This window comes from Cimex lectularius, unplaced genomic scaffold (assembly GCF_000648675.2).
Source record: "Cimex lectularius strain Harlan isolate CLEC.00 unplaced genomic scaffold, Clec_2.1 scaffold317, whole genome shotgun sequence".
In the NCBI taxonomy this organism is placed as follows: Eukaryota; Metazoa; Arthropoda; class Insecta; order Hemiptera; family Cimicidae; genus Cimex; species Cimex lectularius.
This window is the reverse complement of record NW_019393018.1, coordinates 95001-118800: the sequence shown is the minus strand read 5'-3', so window position 1 is coordinate 118800 and position 23800 is coordinate 95001. Positions and strand designations below refer to the sequence as shown.

General features: G+C 33.2%; 1 protein-coding gene across 4 annotated transcripts in view; it reads left to right on the top strand.

The window, feature by feature from the left end:
* The window catches only part of LOC106661724 (DNA-binding protein D-ETS-3-like), a 248056-nt gene that overhangs the window by 165036 nt on the left and 59220 nt on the right, over window positions 1–23800 (top strand). For all 4 annotated transcript variants that reach the window (XM_024229822.1, XM_024229821.1, XM_024229820.1 and 1 more), the window contains one exon: window positions 17992–18042. In XM_024229822.1, the coding sequence (XP_024085590.1) occupies window positions 17992–18042 (51 nt within the window). The remainder of the gene's footprint in view (window positions 1–17991; window positions 18043–23800) is intronic.

Below are 23800 nucleotides of genomic sequence, written 5' to 3'. Positions count from 1 at the left end.
ACTGCAGAATTCAATCCAACTTATTAAGTACATAAATCTAACTTATTATATACATATAAAACATTCGGCTAAGATACTCAAATATTCGCTGTCTCAAGTACAATTCTCATATTCCTACTGTCATACGCGTATTCTTACTCGTTCCATATAAGGAGCCAATGACTTTCTTCAAACAAACTGAATAGAGGGTGGGATCTAAATTTACTTGGAATAGCAAGATCAAATACACACGAATAATCTGAATCTCGGTATGGTCTGGATAAAAAAGAAATTTAACTGTTACCTGCCGAGCTTTCGACTTATTTTAAGGTCATCATCGGGGCAAAACAATCCTAAAAGTGTCGAAAAATTGACATAAGTTATTTTTGTTCACAGTCCTTGGCAGTGTTTGGTGTGAGTCTATCTTCAAAGAAATATGAAACCATCTAATAAAAATTATGTCAATTTGTAGTCATCTGTAAGATGTCATCCTAGATGACCTTATTCGAATGTCGAAAGCTTGGCAGATAACAAATGAATTTGTTTTTTCACCCAGATCTTACCGAGATCCAGATTATTCGAGATAAAATTATATTGAAACATCTAGCTCTTTAAACGAGATCAGAATGGGTACACCAAAAATAAAATTGTCAACCCCAGCGGTTCCAGACATAGTAAATGATTAAAGAAACCCCTTAAAACAGGCAAACATACAGCTAAAGTTAGAAAGGGTAAAACTCAGGGCAGTGATAGGGTTATAAGCCGATCTCTGGGATCTGAACCATCTATACATGGGTATAATAATTGAAGACACAGTTTTAGGTTATGCAAAGAGGAGAAAGAAACTGCTCAATTGAAACATAACGTAAGAAAACTGGTACATTGATAGGTTGAAAAATTCCAAGATCTCCGTGGTTGAAAACTTTTATTCAATTTAGTACATTACATGGCGTTTCGGGCTCCGGCCCATCATCAGAAACTAAACAGAGAAATCTTGTGGTGTAATTCACAAACTGATCGCACGAATCATCCATGTAATGTACTAAATTGAATAAAAGTTTTCAACCACGGAGATCATGGAATTTTTCCACTTATCAATAGAGAAGATATGAACCGTGGAGTTGGTAATATAAAAAATGGTACAGTACAAGTATTTGAAAAAATGGTGAATTACGAATTTTTATAAAACTAATATAGCCTTGTTGCCTATATTAGTGTCGTTTTTACAAAATTATAAGTACATTATTCCTTGACTAAAATTATTGTTTTCCTCTTAGAAATATACTATTATTTTTACACACCATGATGATTGTATAAGACCGGATTGCATTCTGTCCGGTTATCAGTGTTGCGAACTTTTTTTACACTCTTTCTTTTTTTGATAGGATATTCCATAGTGGAATTTATGAATGCCGGGAGGAGGTGAATATATTTAAGTAGATAAATTGTGGGAGGGTTAGGTGTGAGATAGATAAGTAGGAAGGTGCGAGGAGTGTGTTGTGGTGGGAATCGATGGGTTGCCATGGCAGCGTTTCCGCCCTCTCTCCCTCATCCCTTTCCAAGGGTAAATATCTGGAGAAAGCTCAACAACGGGTTAAATCCCCTTTTTTCAGTCCTTCCTCCGGCATTCAATTTTTTCCCCGTTACAGCCGCCTTCTCCATGATCGGGACCACTAAGGAAATGTCAATGGAGAAAGGGTTGGCCGTGGGAAATTGTCCTATTTGGTGAATTTGTTCTGAGAGGAGGAAATTGAAATTATTAAATTCAAATTTTGTGTAGATTTTTTAATCATTTTGTAGAATCTTAAAACGAGACGTAAAATATTTCTTTTACCGTGCTGATGTAATCATATAGTATATACAAAATGATAGTTTAGAAACAAAAACAAACATAATTTTACATTTTATTTAATTTTGATATCGTGGAAACAGATTTACTAGGGATTAAGAAAGTTCGAAATAAATTAATCGCTTCATACCATCATACATTTTTGGCATACTTTTTTTAACATATGTCATGCTGAACTGGCATTGGGTCTTACAAGGTCTATCATTTTTTATTTTTTTTATTTTTTTGCGACGGTAATTCAACTAAGAGGTTATGTCGAACCCTCGGGTGTTTAAAAAAAAATATTTGTAAGTAGTTGGGTTTGATTGCAGAGCGATGGATTCGAACCCGGGACCTTTACCTTACTGTGATGAGCGTCATGTTTACCTAAAGCTGAGTTTCCATTGCGCGAAACGGCTGCCTCGAATAGCCTTAGCTGGGTATCGATTGAGTTGATAGCTGCTGGATGCTAGTAGATGATAGATTTTTAACGAAGTTCATTTTATACATTTATCTTGTCTAAAATAAAGAAGACTAGGAGCAACGATCTTTTCGAAGTACGTTGCAATTTTTGTGAAACTCCATCAGATAAAAATGACAAAATGAGGAGATAGATAGATGGATAAATATGTGGGTATATCGATAGAGTGAGAGAAAGAGAGAGAAAGAGAGAGAGAGAGAGAAGGAGAGAAAGAGAGATGTATAGATAACAGACAGAGAGCGAGAGTGTAAAAAATAATTAAAAAACATAGAAAGAGCTGTAGATTAAGTGAAAAAAAGGGAAAAAATCTAAAGGGATGAAAAATGTAGAAAAAAATAAAAAGTCGAAGTTAGAGGAGAAAGAGAAGATGAGAGAAAATGTCAAAGGGCAGAAGTGGAGAGAGAGAGAGAGAGAGAAAGAGAGAGAAATAGAAAGGTCGATAGCTGCTGGATGGTAGTAGTTGATAACGCTGATCAAAATCCCTTTTATACAGTTATCTCATGTAAAGAAAACTATGAGGAAAAGGAAATGGAAAAATAGAGAATAGACAGATAGAGTGAGTGAGAAAGAAGGCGAGAACGTAAAAAATAAGAAAAGAATATAGAAAGAGCTATAGATTATGGGAGAGAAAGGGAAAAACCCAAAGGGATGAAAAAAGTAGAGAAAATAAAAAGTCGAAGTTAGAGGAGAAAGAGAAGATGAAAAAAAATGTCAAAAAGTCGATGTTAAAGGAGAAAGAGAAGATGAGAGAAAATGTCAAAAAGCAGAAGTGACAGAAAGATAAAAGCTAGAAAGGGGGAGAAAAGAAAAAGGGAGAGATAGTGAGAGAGAGAGAGAGAGAGAGAGAGAGAGAGAGAGAGAGAAGAAATAGGAAGGTCGATAGCTGCTGGATGGTAGTAGTTGATAACGCTGATCAAAATCCCTTTTATACAGTCATTTCATGTAAAGAAGACTATGAGGAAATAGAAATGGAAAAATAGAAAATAAAGATAGAAAGATGGATAAATAGACAGATAGAGTGAGTGAGAGAGAAAGCGATAACGAAAAAAGTAAAAATAAAAATTTGAGAAAGAGCTTTAGTTAGAGTAAGAAAAGGAAGAAAGTAAAAAAGAATAAAGAAATGAAGAGAGCACGTAAGTGTGTCAAAGGTAGAGGGGAGAGAGAAATAGAGACAAAGACAATATATGGTAAAAAAAACGAAAAGTGGCAAACTGGAAAAGAAAATAATTGGAAGAGAGAAAGAGAGGGAGAGAGAGAGCGGGTAGTTCATTATTAGATTAATGAACAGGAAGGTTGATAGCTGCTGAATGTTTTTCATAGTCCCTTTTATAAATGTAATGTTATCTCAAATAATGATGATGATGTATAAAAAAGTAATAATCTATCTAATATTCCTAAAAAGGAATAATATATGATGTGATGGGGAGAGGATTAAGAATCGAACATTTTATTTATAAATACTAACAAAATTAAGTCTCATGGACCGTTCTTACATTTAACAAGCATTCGTACATAAAAATAAAGTTTACGTACATGAATATACATTTCAAACACAAAATATGTATAATACTAATATACTTTTTTTACTGTCTACATAAATTTTTAAATATTATTGATTTTGTATAGAGAATGATGGAACATAACCTAATAAAAGAAAAGCTAATGGACGTTTCTTACAAATATTTTTAGATTTGCATGATTTTATAACATTGGGTAAATTGTTGTTAAGTTGTGTAGATTTAGGAAAGAATGAATTTTAAAACAGTGTGGACGACACAACGGCGTTTTAAATGCAGTTTGAGAACGTATAGAAAACGTAGAAAGTATATGATGTAATTCACTAGTTTTCGTGGTCCGCTTGACCAATTAAAATTTTTCAATTAATTAAGGTTTTTAGTTGAGATAAAAAAGTCGATAATAAAGTATAAAAGATAAAAAGTAAAAAAGTTAGTAGAGAAAAAAAATGAAGTATATTTCACTAAGGCTCTCCGTGGCCATTTAATTTGTCGCCGAGAATCAAATAGATTACACGAGATTTGAAAAATGGCAAAAAGGATTGAAAATCCAAAAGGTGGGGTTGAGATGGGAAGTTAGTGTCGGAGTCGAGGTCACAATAATTCAAGTGGTAGAGCAGCGGTGAATCAAGCCGAAGGTCGTGGGTTCGAATCCCCATCGTGACGCTGACTTTTTATCTTAACTAAAAATCTTAATTATATGATATAATATTAACTACATAAACATTAAATAAGGTAAATGCCAATTTGTATTATTATATTGAACATATTTACTTAATAAGTATTCTTTAAGTTGTACATTAAATGATTTTATGCTTTTTATTTGAACTATATGTTTCGGTATTGAGTGAAAGATTTTTGAAGCTTATATTTTAAATTAATTACTAAGTGTTTTTGCCCTGTGTTTTGGTAGATGAATTAAGTAATTAGCTGTTCTGGTATTAATGTTATGGATATTGCATTGAAATTTAAAATTACGAAACATGTATGAAGGGTTGTATTTTGTATAAAAAGGTTGCTATGGAGTAGATCTGTAGGTCCTTATTTTTAATATCAATAATTGATCATATATTGTACAATCATATTTTAGGTTAGGATCTAACGGATGCACGTATTTTGTGCTTTTTGAAGTTTATTTTCTATAACATAGTTGAGATCACACATGACGAGGAGAGCGAGAAGATGAGTGAGAATGTGAGACGGCAGAAGTGACAAAAAAGTATGGGGTAAAAGAGAGAGAATCAAAAGAGATAGATAGATAGAAAGAGAGAGAGATAGTGAGAGAGAAATACGAAAGTCGATAGCTGTTGGATGTTAGAAGTTGATAATGTTGATCAAAATCCGTTTCATACGATATCTTGATATCTCATCTAAAGAAGAAAGGAGCAAAAGGAAATGGAAAAATAGAGAAGAAAGATGGATGATGAATGGACAGATAGAGTGAGTTAGAGAGAAATCTAGTACGTAAAATGTAAAAATAAAAAGATGAGAAAGAACTGTATATAGAGTAACAGGAGGAAAAAAGTGAAAAATAGAGAAATGAAAGAGATAACATAGTTTTTGCAAAGGTAGAGGAGAGAGAGAGAAATAGAAAGGAAAATAATATATGGTTAAAAGAAACGGAAAGTGGTAAAAAAGAAAAAAAATGAGTGGTAGAGAGATATGGGGTAGGATGAAGGATAGAAGTAAAAGGAAATGGAAAAATAGAGAAGAAAGATAGGTGATGAATAGACAAATAGAGTGAGTGAGAGATAAATCGTGAACTTAAAATATAAAAATAAAAAGATGAGAAAGAGCTTTAGTTAGAGTAAGAAAAGGAAGAAAGTGAAAAATAGAGAAATGAAAGAAAGAACATAGTTTTGATAAAGGTAGAGGAGAGAAATAGAAAGAAAAATAATATATGGGTAAAAGAGACAGAAAGTGGTAAAATGGAAAAGAAAATGAGTGGTAGAGAGAAAGAAAGAAAGAGGGAGAGAGAGAAAAAGAGAGATAGAGAAGTTCATTATTAGATTAATGAACAGGAAGGTTGATAGTTTCGGAATGTTATTCATGTCACTTTTATAATTGTAATATTATCTCAAATAATGATAATGGATAAAAAAGTAATAATCCAACTAATATTCCTAAAATTGAATAAGCTATGATGTCAGGGTGTGGGGGTGAAGAGAGAGATTTTTATATTGAAAAAAAAAGCAATACGGTACACGCACTACTAATAATATATTCGGTGGCCCCTTTTGGTGAGTTTGCAATATCAAGGATTACATTCCAGGTCGTGATTGATTATTTGAAATTGAATTCAAAAAGATGACGATAAGAGGTCTCANAATTGACATATTAGGTTGATTTGAAACAACTTAGGTTCAGATTCATCAACTTTTCACAGTTTTTCACATTGCTTTGTATAACAAGAGTCTCTTGTGATGTTAAGTACACGCACTACTAATAATATATTCGGTGGCCCCCTTTTGGTGAGTTTGCAATATCAAGGATTACATTCCAGGTCGTGATTGATTATTTGAAATTGAATTCAAAAAGATGACGATAAGAGGTCTCACTTCATATATATAACTCTGGGGGCGGTTCGCTCCTCCCCCACTGTAGAAACTTTCTACCCCAAGTCTCTCATTTCCTCCCAGCGAGACGCCAGATGCGATATTAATTCTAAATTAAAGGATAAGGTACCCCAACCCACGGTGAGGGAGCCTGAGGCTAAGTTACTAATTAAATCCTTTATCTCTTAGGAGACTAAAGGGTTCTACTTGTAAACAACACTTCATTTGTCCAACTCGTGTAAAGTAATGAGGAAACGCTGAATTTACACTTGACAACCGAATCGTAGCGATTTGCATAGCCCAGTCGAGAGAAGAGCTCTTTCTTTTAAATTTAGCTTCGTTTACAACTGTTTTAATTAATTCCTTACTTATCAGTTGGACAACTTTAACATTAATAAGTGAGGAGAGAAACTCATTAAGATCCCGTTTTATTCAACGGTTGAATTAGTTACAAACTCACGGGTAAAAGTTGTTTCTCCTTTAATAAATAAACTCAGATTTGAAAACGCGGCAGGCGAATTATGTTATCCTTTCATTTAATAACTTTTTGAGTTTGCTCCACTGGAAAGCGTTTCCTTAAATTCAGAATATTAAAACCAGTAGTTATTATCTAATGTCTGCATGTCATTTTAAAAAAATCGCAAAAAATAAAATTTTATTCGTTCGCTCATTTTCAAAAGGACAAAAAATAAAAGCATAAATCAGAAAGTTCATAAACAACGCTTCCAACCCAATAGACACACAAGAAACAAGAAGGATTTTAAAAAAATTNAGAGTGTAAAAAATAATAAAAATAGAAAGAGCTGTAGATTAAGTAAGAGAAAGGGAAAAAATTTAAAGGGAAGAAAAAGGTAGAAAAAATAAAAATTCGAAGTTAGTGAAGACAGAGAAAATGTCAAAGGGGAGAAGTGACAAAAAGATAGGGGCTAGAAAGGGAGAGAAAAGAAAAAGAAAGAGAGAGAGAGGGAAATAGGAAGGTCGGTCGATAGCTGCTGGGTGGTAGTAGTTGATAACTTTGATCAAAATCCCTTTTATACAGTTGTCTCATCTAAAGAAAACTATGAGGAAAAGGAAGTGGAAAAATAGAGAATAAATGTAGAAAGATGGATAAATAGACAGAGTTAGATTTTTATATCACTATACTAGTATGAGAGAGAAAGTCAGATAGGCAGAGAGAGAGAGAGAGTGAGAGAAAGAGAGAGTGAGAGAGAGAGTGAGAGAGAGAGAGAGAGTGAGAGAGAGATAAAGGTAGATGGGTCGATGTGTGTGCCTGGGTGTTGAGAAAGGAAGACGAGAAACCGAGAGGATGAGTAAGAGACAAAGAGATAATGTGGGATAGCACTACTTGCAAAACCCCTAAAACGGAAAATCGCCACACAGGTCTGCTTGAAGTTAAATTTGCATTAATAATAGTACATGTATTTCAAATATTTTTATAACAAAGACGTACCTCGTTTACATGAAGATTCTTACTGTAAATTCGTATTCGGACAATCATTTTGTCTCACGGACCTGCTTTCACGTCATATTTTCTCGTCTTCAAACTCTGTTAATTGCATTCTATCTTGGAATAAAATTACGTCGTATTTAAATAATTTTTTACATTAGAAATGTCATTGTGTGGAAAAACGTCACATCTCAAGAGAATAATTGCTTATTTATACTCACCCCCATGCGACAAAGCGCCGACTCATTTTAAAGGGACAATAACTATAAAAATGTATCTGAGCCAACTAACTGGTCGACGGCACGTGGTCATGAGATGATATTTTATTTAAAGTGAAGCGTGGCATCTGTTTGGCACAGTCAATTATCTCTGGGAAAGTGGGTATAGGACGGTCGACCCGACGAGGATGGGACGGAGGGGCAGTTTCGGAACAATAGCTCCACTTAGATCACTACAATGATGCAGCCACCGCCGAGGACGCAGACCTCCCCCTTGACTCCCACAGTCGCCACCCTCGACACCCGACACGCCAACTTGCTATTAATCTTCGTATCAATCTCCTAAGTTAGCCTTCCGATTTTATGCGAGAGGATTTTACAAAAATTTTAAACTTGAAGGGGGCTCAGTTGGTTAACGTGATTTTTTTGATTGGATATTCTGCGAGGTCTGCGGAGTGAAACAGGTGACGATTCGTATTGGTCTATTTCTACCTGTGTTTTAGCATTTTTTCTTTTGCATTGGTTTGTCTGCGTGTTTTCACAATAAAAAGACCACTGATCACAAAAAACACCAACTATTAGTTTGAGCTATCACCTATGGACAAATACTCTATGGCTTTTAACTTATAAAGATCACTGGTAATTTAAATAACTTTTGAAAAATCAATTACTGATGATGGCGGAAATTGACATATTAGGTTGATTTGAAACAACTTAGGTTCAGATTCATCAACTTTTCACAGTTTTTCACATTGCTTTGTATAACAAGAGTCTCTTGTGAAGTTAAAATTTCTTGATAAATCTAGATCCAGAGAGAACGAAATGCCGAAACGCACGACCAAAATGATTGTAAGACCAGGATGATCAGAAATGGCGACCTGCAGGATTATCACCTCTGAGCAATTATTCTATTTCCTTTAAAATATAGAACTGTATTGTCATTTCAGTATTATTTTAAAAAGGCGCTCCCGTTGTTAAATATTTAATGGGCTAAAAATAATTGAATTCCGAAAAACGTCTGACAGACCAAAACGGAGCTCATATCCAGACCAGGTTGATCAGAAATGGGCGCCCTGCAGGATTATCACCACTGGGCAATTTTTCTATTTCCTATACATTATAAAACTCTATGATGATTTCAATATTATTTTAAAAAAGGCGCTCTCGTTGTTAAATATTTAATGGGCCAAAAATAATTGATAATTCTATATCAAAAGATGTCAAAATTTCGACAAACTAATTCAGGTTTTTAGTTGAGATAAAAAAAGTTAATGGCACGAGAGGGATTCGAACCCACGATCATCGGCTTGCTACACCGCTGCTCTACCACTTGAACTATCGTAACCTCGACTTGGACACTAACTTCCCATCTCAACCCCACCTTTTGGATTTTCAATCCTTTTTGCCCATTTTTCAAATGTCACTGACTTTTTTATTTCAACTAAAAACCTTAATTAATTGAACGATATCAATTGGTCAAGCGGACCTCGAAAACTAGTGAATTCCGACAAACGTCTGACAGACCAAAACAGAGCTCATTTCATATACCACGACTATCATAATTAATCAAATTACAGAACTATTACCTTTACACAATTTTTCTTGTTGTTTTATACTATTGGAGCCTCTGGTGATCATAAAAAATAAATTGATAAATATAGCTCAAGAAAAAATCAATGCAGAAATGCCAAAACACGTCTTACAAACAAAAACAGGGTGATATCACCTCTGCACAATTTTTCCTGTTGTTTATATTATAGGTGTTTTTGATGACTAAAATAGTAGTTGACCAATTCATAACTACAAGTGCTAAAATGCTCAAATGACTTTTACAAATCACAACAGTAAGAACAGACATATTAAAGTGACCAGAAACAACATCAACAACTCCAGGTTAATCAACTTTATACAATTTTTCGTTTTCGTTGACAGGCCATATTGGCGATTATATTCAGTTCAAGAAGAGTCTAACGGACCAAGAGACAAACTTAATGTAATAAAAAAACCAATGAACTTAGGCTTAAATATTTTATGTTAAATTTTGATTGTTAGGTTTTGTATGTTGTGTTTCTCTTCTTGCACATGGGATAAACGATTGTAATGAAATATTTTGTGGTTCTAGTTGGAAAAATATTTCACACTTGTCCGAGCTCTGTTGCCAACTAGCCTCAAGAGCCGAGAATTTTTAATAAAAGAAATTTACGTATTTTTTAAATTTTAATTCACTAGTTTTCGTGCTTCGCATGACCAATTAATATCTTTTAATTAATTAAGAATTTGCCATTGAAAAATGGCAAAAAGGAGGGAAAATTCCAAAGGTGGGATTGACATGGGAAGTTTGTGTCCGAGTGGATCTAAGTCACGATAGCTCAAGTGGTAGAGTAGCAGTGTATCTAGCTGAAGGTCGTGGGTTCGAATCCCTCTCGTGACACTGACTTTTATGATCTCAACCAAAAAAACTTAATTAATTGAAAGATTTAAATATAATGTTTTGCCTTCATGGTGTAATATAGTTTAGAGCTGTATTACATGTAGCAATTACATATATGATTAGATATATTATAGCCATGAAATACACCCACCATGAAGGCAAAACATTATATTTAAATCTTTCAATTAATTAAGTTTTTTTGGTTGAGATCAAAAAAGTCAGTGTCACGAGAGGGATTCGAACCCACGACCTTCAGCTAGATACACTGCTACACTGGGTTTTATCCAAAGAGCCCAATCCATCATCCTCAGAAAAATCTTTAATGCTCCCTTTTATGTGTCCAACGACACTACCCATAAAGACCTAGATATTCCTTTTGTCCAAGATGTAACCCACTCCCGTTACCAAAAATTTTTCACAAACCTCCCAACCACTATAAATCCTCAAATTCAAATCCTCTCATCCCGACGAATTCCTTCCAACCCTCTTCGCCGACTAAAAAGACGATCGGGATCTTCTATCCAGTGACAATTGAATAAAGAATAGTTAGGAGTACTACCGGTGGGTAGTTTCTCCACTCTTGTTTTTCTTAATATTTATTCATGCATTATTAATAGATACCAAAATGCAGGTAGTTGTAATATACAATAAAAAGAAAAAAAAATTAAGACTGGGTAAGATAGGATTAGATTATGAAAAGTTACAAACACCCAAAGACGCTACCAATAAAGTAAGCCGACAATTTTTGTTTTTGGATAAAAAAGCTGTAATTTGGATTCGTTTGAAGGATCGTTTAAAGCCCTTAAATACGAATTTTTATATAAATAAAAAATAGAGGAGGCGTCGGTGGCCTCAACAGTTAAGTCATTGACAAAGCGCTCATCACTTTAAGGAAAAAGGTCCAGGGTTCGAATCCCGTGGCCCTACATTCGAAACCAACATACAAATGGACTTTTTTCAAAAACACCGATACCCGGTGGGCTGATATGGCCTCTGCTTTGCGAGCCCTGTTTTAAAAAAATCCGTTATTCTACAAAAAATTCCATTATTACGCCCGTTGAAAAGCAGAATAGCTTTTTGAAAGCTTTGAATGTCTACAAATGATAAGGTTTTATGCCAAAAAAGTGCGAAAAATAAGGATGCAATCAGTATAACTCTTTATATTCTTTATTTTATTTTCCATTTTCTGATTTATTTATGGAGGCCAACTTTGAGCAATTACGAATAGTTTATAGATTTTTGAATTTAGAGGTTTTTTAGGGTGTAAGGAAAAAATATCAACATCATTTATATCAATTTACGTCGGTTGGTCATTAGTCAAAAATTATATTTGGCAGTTAGTTTTTGGTGCCACAGAAATTAAAATACATAATCTGTGACCGAACGATATAGGAACGTAGGTACACCATCTCACTTATTATTTTTTGTCTTATGTTAAAATATATGTAGCGATATGTAATATCTTTGGAAAACGTGCATAAAAGCAGAAAACTAAATTTGAAAAAGTAGGTAGATTGCATAAAATGATTTTTTCCTAAGGCCCATCGGTAGGAACGCTTGGACACGTTTAATATTTTTTGACCTAATTTCACACAAAAAAATTAATCAAAATAGGTGATCCCATATCCGTAACCTTTCTTTGGTAGTTATTTAAGATTTGACTTATATATTTCAATATCGTAATCTTATTGTGCACTGTACAAACAATAAGGCTTATTTTGAGTTAAAAAATTTTTGTTAATTTGAAATCAAATAATATACTTTCATTTTTTTAAACATTTTAAAGTATTTTATTTTGAAAAATTGCGCCAACTATGCACGCACATTTTCGTGAGTTAAGATTTTCCTTTAATCAAGGTTTATAGTTTTCGTTTTTTAACCACACTCTTTTAACAAATTCAGATTGATTGTAAAATGGAAAAATCAAGCTAGCAGGTCGGGCAGTTTGAAAGAAATAATGTGTTTGAATCGGAGTTATTAATAGAAATTTAAAAATATGGCCCAATATTTACAACGGAAACGGCTGTAATTATTACTTTCCAGTTTAATTAAAATTCCAGTCGAGTTCCGGTGAGTTGGAATTGCGTGCCCGCCCTCGAGAGGGAGCGTGGCCCAACTTTATCCACACTTCGGTAAATATCGATCTCGCATTATCTGCAACTGCAAGAATTAATTAATTTGGTAGCCAAGTGTTTCATACGGGCTGAAAGAGAAAGAAAACCCGAAAGATTATTTGAATAAGCAGTTTTATAAGGGATGCTGCTTTTTTCATTTCTATTTTTTTTTTAGATTTTGTCTTTAGCGCAAAATTTATTAACAGGAGCTTGTTAAGTATCAACTGACCTATTTAGAATAAAGTTTTCACTTTTCACTAGCAGTATTGAAACCATCTAATTGTTTTTACGATAGTAATCATACAATCAAGGGTAGAATACGAATTTCCAGATAAACATGCACTGATAATTGAACTTTTGTATTTTGTATACTTAGTTTATCCAACATGCTTTTGAAAAAGCAAAACTGTTTATAATTGTTTAAAAATGATTGTAAAAACTCGGTGTTAATGCAAACCACCGAAATGCAAAATAATTATGGTTAAATATTGCGCATGAACGTAATTTATGCCAAGGCCTAAACTCGGCATAATTTTTGTCAAGCCCCACCATCACGTGATGATATTACCCTTTACCTAGCCTGTTTTTTTTTCTTGTTTTTTTCTTAACTCAGTTTTACTGGCAAAACTACATATTTTATTCTCGTTTTTTAATAATAATTAATAAATAACAAAGATTTCCGTACCTGTGAACATAACCTCCCTCAAGCTATCGATTTTTTAAAGAATTAACTTCTTTTTTGGAATGTTTACACCAGAAAACGAAAATTCCAGTGAGCAGTAACATTTTACAAATTTTGTTCTTTATACAGAGTAAAAGTTTATTCCTCAAAGCTCATTATTATGGAAACAAAAATAAACCCAGATCCATTTAAAGAAAAGTTATTGAAGTCGTGCCTGTTGGATATAGTGTGTCAGAAAGGTATAGGTTTCACGACATCTTCAGTTCATAGATTTAACAATGTTCAAACCACCTGAGAGCCGGAATTGGACACAGGTGATAAACTGAGACAAAGTGACACAAAAATCAATGTCCTAACAACTTACTTTTTGAATAGTACATTTAATACAAAAATATATTATATATTATAAATTTATCGTTGTATCGATAATATATTGTATATTGATTCTATTGTAAACATACCGCCCACCAAATATTAATTTTTTTAAATGCAACTAAATAATTTTAATGATAAATAATGAATCTTGATATGGTTGATAACAGACTTAATATTGTAATTGTATATAAAAGATCAGGAATAAGGAGAATTTGAAAAAGAGAAAATCGCTTGGTTCAAGCTTTCGATGAATTTATCCCCTTCATCAAACTTCAAAACTATTTCTACTGATTTAAAAAATTTAGAATTTTTAACCGTGTAAATTGATTATCCTTGAGTTTTGACGCCCAATATTGGCTTTAAAAATATATATACACGTATGTATACAGAGACAAAGGATTATTTACTAAAAGGATTAAGACTAGTTTCTTCTCTCCGGTCAGAATCCATGCCCATGACAAAATATAGTCAACACTAACAGGTTTCTTAATACATAATTAATATTTCAGATTCTTGTACTGATATTGCAAAAAGCTTTGTACGAACATACCGCCCACCAAATGTCAGAATCAAGAGTACAAGGTATAAGTACAATAAAAAGATCATAGGTATTCGTACAACTTTTATTTAGCCCTTGTACGCTAGAAGCTACTTTATCGTGAGACTACGTACGTTTGGTTCAGATTTGCTATGTTTGGCACCGTCATTGCCTTTGCTTCGTGGACCAGCTTTTAATGCAATAAATAACCGCATCAATTTTTAAAATATAAATAAAATCTGCAAATACGAAATAATATTTCAAAATTCATACCACCCTCAACATTAACATCCACCAATGAGACGAAAGCGGCTACTGATATTGCAAAAAGCTTTATATCAACATACCGCCCACCAAATATCAGAATCAAGAGTACAAGGTATAAGTACGATAAAAAGATGGTACGTATTCGTACAACTTGTATTTAGCTCTTGTTCATTAGAAGTGACGTAGCGTGCTACTACGAACGTGTAGTTCAGATCTGCTGTTTGATACCGTCATTTTGGACCAACTTTTAATCAGGCAAAATCACCCACGTCCATTGAGACACGCAAAATACTTATAAATGATTTTTTTCCGAAAGAAAGCGTACCCGTCGTATATCAACCCTTCATATTAGACCGGTTAGTGAAAAGAAAATTACAAAAGAAGTATTGAGCTGTGATATTTGGTGGGCGGTATGTTGATACACGGGTTATTTAATATAAAGATACGATAATTTATGAAAGTAAAATAGATCAAAAGTGTTTAAAGAAACAATAATCTCTTCGAAATATGCTATTTTATGGTATAAAGTCTTTTCTGCATGAAAATAAATAATAGTTTTTTCCTTAAATCTTACCTAGGTATTATTAAGATAACGATTCGCCAATAATACGTAATTTTCTTCTGATTGTTGTTGAATTCCCAGGAATATTTTCGATGTCAGTCAAAAGCCCATTCTTTCGCCGGAGTCAATTCCTTACCGGCTGCGTTCCCGTCCCGACTGGTCGATTAAGCCTATTACGAAAAGAGATATTCACGTGTGTCCTTTCAAAGGGTGGTAAATCGCCCGGAAGCACTAGCAGTAAAGAAGGCCGAGAGGATGTAAACAGAGGCCGGCGCCTCTCGACTAATGGCCTGTAAAGTAATTAATCACATCGCCACACGGGATCATCTGTTTTGACATGATCCGGGTCTTTAATAGCACCTTCTCACGTCGTGTCATAAACGATCAGGGATTTTTAAAAAAGTCTAATTTGGCGTGAAAATAGTCGTTTAAATGATCAAATGTGATTTTACAACGATTGATAGATTTTAGAGATTGTACTTAAAAATTATAAACATTAAAGTCGATTAATTTTTAATTACAATGTCTGTTTATTTCTCTCATCACTCTCTCTCACTCTCGCTCTCTCTCTCTCTCTCTCGCTCTCGCTCTCTCTCTCTCTCTCTCTCTCTCTCTCTCTCTCCCACTCCCTCTATCTCCATTTATCTATCTTTCTTGCTCTCTCTCTCTCTCTCACTATCTATCTTTTTGCTGTGTGGCTGTCACTTTTTCCCTTTCTCTCAATCACTCTTTCACTGCTCTTTCGTTCTCTTCCTTTCTCTCACTCTTTTCCTTTACCCCGTCTTCTCTCTCACTCTCTCTTTCTGTTATTCTTGCTCTCGTTCTCACACCATCAATCTCTTTCTCCATCTCTCTATATACCTGTCCTCTACTTTCCTTCTCATTGTCCTTCTCCCTCTCTTTCTGTCCTTATCTCTTCCGACTTATTTGTCCATGTATCTATATATCTATTTACCTATTTCTATCTCTCGCTCTATTCTAACATCTATTCATATTTCTCTTCTGTTTTTCACTCCTCTGTGTATTTTTTCGCGTTTTTTTACTCTCTCTCTCTCTCTCTCTGATTCTCTCTCTCTCTTTTATGTAACTTCGTCTCTTTTATCTGCTATCTTTCAACCCTATTTTTATTGTTCAATTTCCCAATCTATGTACCTATGTATGGTTCTTTCTCCTATATTATCTCTGTTTTCTTTCTCACTCTCACTTGATTTCTCCCTCTCTCTATCTTTGTGCTTTTTCTCCTATTATCTCATTCGTTCTCTCTGATTTTCACATTCTCTCTCATAGCGTATTTTTCATTCTCTCGTGTCGGACGTTCATTTTGTATTCAATACCGAAAACATATCGGACCGCAAAATTATTTACTGAAAATTACAGAACTATTGATTAATTCACTGGAACGTTGATTACAGTGGTAAATATATTTCTCACTCGACATACCTACAAATGAGCTTTTTTTCAAAAACACCGGCACCAAGAGGGTTTATTTCACCTCAGCTGTTGCGAACCCTCGAAAAAAAAATTCATCAAAAAACTAACCCTGAGAAAGGTTCCCGACCCATTCAAAAAATTAGCCTATCAGTAATAATGATATGTACTCTCTGGCCAAGTCCGTTCTTTTTTTAGTCCATACTCTGAGAAGAGTCAAAATAAAAGATAAAATTTCCAGTCTACCTCCCGAAAAGTCAGCCTGTCAAAAGTACTGATGTTTTCATTGTTGCCAACCTCAATTCACGCCTACTTTTATGAGCAACACTGTTCTTTTTAACCCTTGGCCACATTCTGAATGATAATTAAAACATCAGGACTAAGTGTGTTTACAAAGTAGAGGAGGGTAGACGGAAGATAGAGAACTCAGAAGAAAAGAAAACAGTTCTAGACTTCTCATTGCTCATTCAGAAAATGACCTGCGCTCAGAAAGTTTAAATATCTGCCTATAATTATTCAGAAATCGTGACATGCAGTCTGGTGAGATGTAGGTTTCAGAAAAAAAATTTCTTTATCATGCCAACGTTTCAATCTTTATTGAGATCATCATCAGGGCCTGGGATTTACAAAAATTGTTTAAATTTAACAAATACATGTAGGTTCTGGTGTATTTGTTAAATTTAAACAATGTGTGTAAATCCCAGGCCCTGAAGATGATCTCAATAAAGATCGAAACGTTGGCACAATAAAGAAAATGTTTTTTCTGAAGCCTACATCCCACACCGCATCTCACGATTTCTGAATAATCATCGACTAACGATCACTAATCACCACACGTATCTGCCTATATCTTTTACAAAAACATAAGGTAACAATAATCTGCAATATGTGGGGTAATGTTATTTTAATTAATCAGTAAGACACTTAAAGATTTTAACTAGATTCCGCTAAAAGAAAAGTGTGTATTGTTTTTGCAAGGTGATGTTAATGATTTTTTTTTTTTTACTCCTGTTTTCATAAACATTACACACAATGTAATCGTTGCTGAAGAATAGCTCGAGAAAGGACTTCCTTCAGGATTAGAAGAGAGGTTTAGGTTTGGAGAAAAAAAAATTTTTCGTTTAGACATGGTGTCAAGGTAGGATCCGTTAGGTGACGGTGTATGTGGGTCAAAATCTCGTTTGCGACCGGGAAGGGATGAAAAGAATCCGATTGGGCCTGCTAGGGGTTGTAGGCCCGCCTATTTCACCCCCGCCTGTCACGGGCAGGCGCCTTGATTCCTCCTCACTCCATCACTAGGCGTTATAGGGGCAACTTGTACCGTCTTGAGAATGACATGTGTCACATCAGTGATCGAAGTGTAGTGTGACCCAGCCATGGACTGACTGACTACAGTCCAAACACCGATCATGTTGGACATCAAAACGTCGGCGGACTACCTCAGTCGTACGGGGACGTTTACCAACTTTTCCATGCTATTTGCCGGTAATTTTTGTGATGGGACACGGAGAAAATGGGCGTCCGGGTCTGCGACTGGATGGTCATGATTTCATGGTTTCTTTTTGTTTACAGATACCGGCTACAAGGGATCATGGAGCTCTCACAGCGCTGCTCAATCACAAGGTATTTCATATCAAAACTTAAAAAATAAGTTTTATTCTCCATAGAAAATAAAAATTTCTTAATATTTCAAATTTTAAGTTTATTTCAGAATTAAATATGTAAACGCCATTTATAAATTCCACCCATAAGTTATACTCTCTACCTAATACACGGGAATTTCATATTTCCAGTAAATTATGCAATAACACAAATTTCACAAGGTCCAAGCATAAAAGGGTTTCATAATAAATTATTACTAGCCTTAATTGTCATAAAAACGTCAATGTTTTTGTTTTTAAATAGTTTCATTTAAAAAAATGCATGATATAAATTATATTTATTAACTTTTCTCTTTCTTTTGAACTTTCTCTTGACTACATTCCATTACGTACACATTCTTTCATTTTTGTCTAATAATTTTAATTAATTAAATAAATTAAATACAGAATCAAAAGTGCATGACAAGTCCATCATTCCTGCAAAATATTGTTGTGCCTACTACTCAGTGTGTAATACGTTCTTATTTTTCTCGTGAAGTATAAATTGATTCAAATGCAATGAAAAATGGTTTAAAAATATGAATTAGATTTTTTCACCATGTATAGTAGTAATTAATTAGATAGAAACCTTCAATTTGTAAATATTTAACAATATTTTTCAACCTGATGCTGTCCATATATTGTGACAGTTTGTATATTATATTTTTTCAAAATTTCTCAAGAAAAAAAAAGTGTATATTAAGTTATGTTCGTATAGTTTAAATTTCATGTAATGTTGTTTAAATAATTATAAACAACATTTTAAACTGCATGGCTAGACGAACATAATCGCAGGAAAATGTAATGCTTATTCTAGGTTGTCATAGTACATTATTCTTCTCGGAAAGTATGTAACAGGACAAAATAGTTTCAAGTATAAAACAAATTATTGATAGAGTTTATATCAAAAGTACATACATTTTTTAAAATAAAGTTTTCTGCCGTTGTTAAGCATGTATTTCGAAGTTTCTGCATATCAGCCGATTGGTTTGGTATTTTAAAAGGGATAAGAAATAAGTAAAACAAATTCTAAAATGTCACAACAAACAAAAATAGCCTTTCGTAAAGTAGGCCCAATCTTGCTAAAAAGACCAATTTTTCGATTTATACTCCCTGTATCAACCTAAAATATGAACTGGGTACAAATTTTTTTCTATGATGGATTTTAAGTAAATCCAACGAGATTAAAACGGTTCAAAATTTGAATTTTTCGTCTTTGAGCCTTTGTCAACGTACATTAGATTTTATATCATAATAAGCGACAAAAATAAGTACGAAATCAATATAAATTCCGCAAAAGTTTATTTTATACATCTAGGTCTAATTTATTTCGGCATTGTTAGAGGTATTACTTTTAAACCGATCTAAATACGTGTAGAATTTTCTGTGGATCAGGGGATTTGTGTAAACGTGGTCATTATTTTTTGTGATTTAAAAAAATAGGTGTATAAAAAGTTAGGGATGGTCAGGAGTAAACAGTTGACGGAAAAAGGCAGCCATGTTGGCATGTAGGCGTTTATCTTTTAAGTATTTTCAATTATTTGAAATAGTAGTTTTGAATGTTTTTGCAATATGAAAAATAGAAAATGAAATATGTATGACATGAAAATAGCAGAGGATCGCCAAGACATCGAAAAATCGTGATTTTTATTTTAAAAAATAAATAAATCCAAGCATATTGAAAAAGTTTATTATTTTTCAATATTAACTTTGATTATTGCTAAAAGTAAATATTTTAGCTTCTAAATCCATTAGATTTCGTGGTCCGATTGAGTAAAAAACTTATTTCAATTAATTAATCTTTATGCAAGGTATTGGTTGAGATAAACCTTGAAACAGAATTAAAATAAATTTAATAAATTTCGAGGGTCCTTGGTAAAAATATAATATGCCGACGGTTTTTTATTTTTAAAGTTTTATTAAAAGGGATAATTATAATACATTCATGTTTTAGCCTGCTATTATGTTTTTCTAAAAGGAGGTTTTTTTAATTGCAGTTTTTAGAATAAGTATCTATGAAAATAGGACTTAGTTAATTTTAATAAAGGTCTGACTAATTTTGTGCCAGCAGTCGCGGTTATTCATTAAGGCCTAGTTAATTATTTTGATAAAAATTATACTTTAAGGAACTTTGAACTTATAATTTTAATTTATTGGATGAAATCTTAATTATGATTAAGGTTCAAGGTAGATTTTAGCTTACGTTGGTGTGTCACTCGGCCACAAAATAATTTTGTACCCATTGTATTTAACCAGACATGTTGAACTTTCTCTCCCAATATTTTATTTTCGTCTTTTAGTAAAGTATGTTTAATTTTTTGGCAAGAAAGAAATTTATTGCGTATATGTATACAATTTATTAAGTAAATAAAATTCTCGAATTTTTGGTTTTTCAATGCTTTTAAAGGAAATAACAGAAATGGTGATAACTTTGAAACCGTAATTTTTCCAGACTGTCAAAATTTTACACGGATAATTTAGAATCCTATTTAGACTCACGAAATAAATTAAAATTGAAGGTATAAAATAAAACGTTTGAAGAGTCTTTGAAGTATTTGATGATGTAGAATGTGAACATACAGTTCTTTTTTGTCTTTTGTCTTTCCACCCTTTTTTGTAAAAAAAAAATATTGTTTTGATGATGATTTAATTGAACTAGAATAGAAACTGGCAAGAACGGAATTTTAATTTCAAATTTTCTTTATAACAAATCCTGGAAAAACAATAAAAGTTTGAAGATTTATTAATTTCAACTTTCATCTTGTAAACTTTGTATGAAGATGTAAACTTTCTTAACATAATCTGGAGGTTTAACCTTGCGAATGAATGTAATAACGTCGGATATGGTTTAAACCCAGATAATTTTTGACATTGTAAGTGGAACTAAGGAAAAAATTTCACCCGTCAAATCCACAACAAAAATGTCTTTTTTATTTCTATTACAATATTGTATTTATGGTTGTTAAAACCGGTTAAAGTGAATCTGAATTGTTCTTCAAACAAAATGTGTTCTGATCTGGATATTTGGTTTTTGTGTTTTTTTATGTATCTATTCTCATTTTAAAAAGACTGCTGACTATTTCTTTACTAGTTTTGATAAAAAAATCGAATAGTGATATATCATGTCCTTGACATGCATAACAATGGCTGAAAACTATTTTTGGAAAATATCATGTGTATTACTATATAAATATATGTTTTAACATATCATGAAAAAATATTTTCATTAAAATTGATGATCCCATGTGGCCTCCGTGTAACAAATATTTTTTAACTTGATAGACAGCATCATTTCATGAAACTTTCTATATTATGCATCATCTTCTCCATCCATCGGAGTAGAAAACAGTTTTGCTTTGTACCTTTCATTTAGTAAAATATATTATACCACAAAGCACAATAAAAACGTGATAAGAGAGTAAATGGTTTATAGTAAATATTAAATGCCATAAAACTTATTGTTTTCAATAGTTGCTAATAATTTTCAATATATGCTTTATTAAATTTTCCCCCCAAAAAATAATACTCGACGAATTTATCGTTATTTATATTGCGTCGGGACGAACTGTCAGCATTACACATAAAATGTAAATATGTATGTGACACAAAATGTAAATGGCGCATCTCAGAAAAAGTTATGCGAGTTATTAGAATGTGCGATCATAGAGCTGTTGACCATTATAAACTATTGTTCGTCTAGTATTTTACAATTTTATATTATGATTTTCTTTATTGCTGCTTCAACGTTGATTTGTACCACAGTTGTATCAAAAATCACAGTTTTTAACATTTATCTTTTTTGGTTGTTCAAACTGAAAAGTGCTAAGCATAACTACATTTATAATAATTGATAATAGGCATTCTAGCATGTTCTCGCTTTACTATACTATTTAATTTTTTTAATATGCTTAAAACAATCCCCATTAGCACCATCCTACGTTACATAAACAATAAAAATAGCTGGGAAGTTGAAAACAATTATTTTCTAGTTTTCTAACTTTTTAAATATTTATTATTATTACGATTAGAAGGAAAATAGCTAGTTCAGTGTACGTTCAAATTTGAGCGAGGTGATTTAAAATTAAAATTGCTGGAGAAGTTTATAATAAATGCAATAGTCAATTTGGGTTTTTATTCAACTTTTAGTATTTTTTAACACAGTTCACACACACACACACACACACACACACACACACACACACACACACACACACACACACACACACACATACACACAACACACAGTTTGTTTCTTTGATTGCTTTGATTCCTTTCGCTTTCTTTCTCACTGTTTATGTACTTCTTTCTTTGAACCCTCTATCATACTATTTGTGTGTGACTTTCTCTGTCTTCTTCTTTTTGTTTCTATCTCTCTCTCTATCTCTCACGTATACACACACACACACACACACACACACATACAAGGTTTGTTTCTTTGATACCTTTATCTCTCTTTCACTGTTTGTGTGTTTCTTTCTTTGAACCCTCCCTCTCTCTCACNTTAGATTTGTTTGTCGGTATGGTTAATGGATTAATGAGGTTTTATTTCTCTAGACGTCTGTCACCTTTCCGAAACGATTGTACCAATTCCGGGCAATCGCATAGGACTTATTCCGATGTGTCTGAAATTTCAACGTAGGGCCCGCTGGTTTTTACCATATCTTTTTCCTTTTTGTTGATTTGGGACTTAATTGGACATTGATCAGTATAAAGGCTTTTTTCCTTATTTCTTGGCTGCTGAAAGTGAGGTAGATTTTTGTTTTCCTGACATCTTGATGTCGTTCCAGTTTTTTAATTCTACCGTTTATGAATTTATTTTTTACGCATCATCATTATCTTTGAAAATATTTTTTACCACTCTAATGATTTTGTTACTAATTACAAATTTACCCTCGATAAATGATAAACCGACATTCGTCATAAATATCTAATTTTCCAAATAAAGTCAGTCAGGGTTCTACGTTATTTTTCCACTTTGGAGTCAATCTCTATCGAAATCGGAATAAGAAGGAAAAAGTAAATGGGCAATTGAGAGAAAAAAATTAACATCAAACGGCAAATGGATTTTCCAACCCCTCGTCTAATGGATTTGAGGGTCGGGCTCGATTAGTTGGTAGTCGGGGGTGAACTGTGATTGCACTTTGATCTCATCTAATCCATTTCTAAACCGAGAGCGATGAGACATAAATGACAACAATCACGTCAAATCGTCCCTCCTTTTCAAATTATGAACTTGGTTTTTGTGCAGCCTATTTCAGAACCTCCACTAATTGTATGAGTTTTTATAAGCTTCAACACGCGAAATAGCCTGTTTGTTTAATATTTCTTGCCACTTTGAGAAAATTACGACAGACACTACAATGGATTGTTTCATTTAAAGTTACAACAACGATTTTATGCTTTCATTGCATTGGTCTCATAAGGTTTGTAAGTTTAATTAATAGCCGCGTCCAAAATATATTAATAACCCCATTATATTTAGTGGTCCGATTGACTAAATTACTTCTTTCAATTAAGTACACCAGTAGCTTCAAATACATTAAAAATCCTTTTTCTTCCAGCTAAAGGTTATTATGCGGTTCACAATGTATATTATTCCATTTATGTTTTAGTAGTCAATTGACCAAGTTACTTCTTTCAATTAATTATTCTTCTTATGTAAAATCTTTGTTGAAATGAAAAAGCTAGTGTCACGCGCGGGATTCGAACCCATGACCTTCGGCGGCGTATTGAGCCGAAGG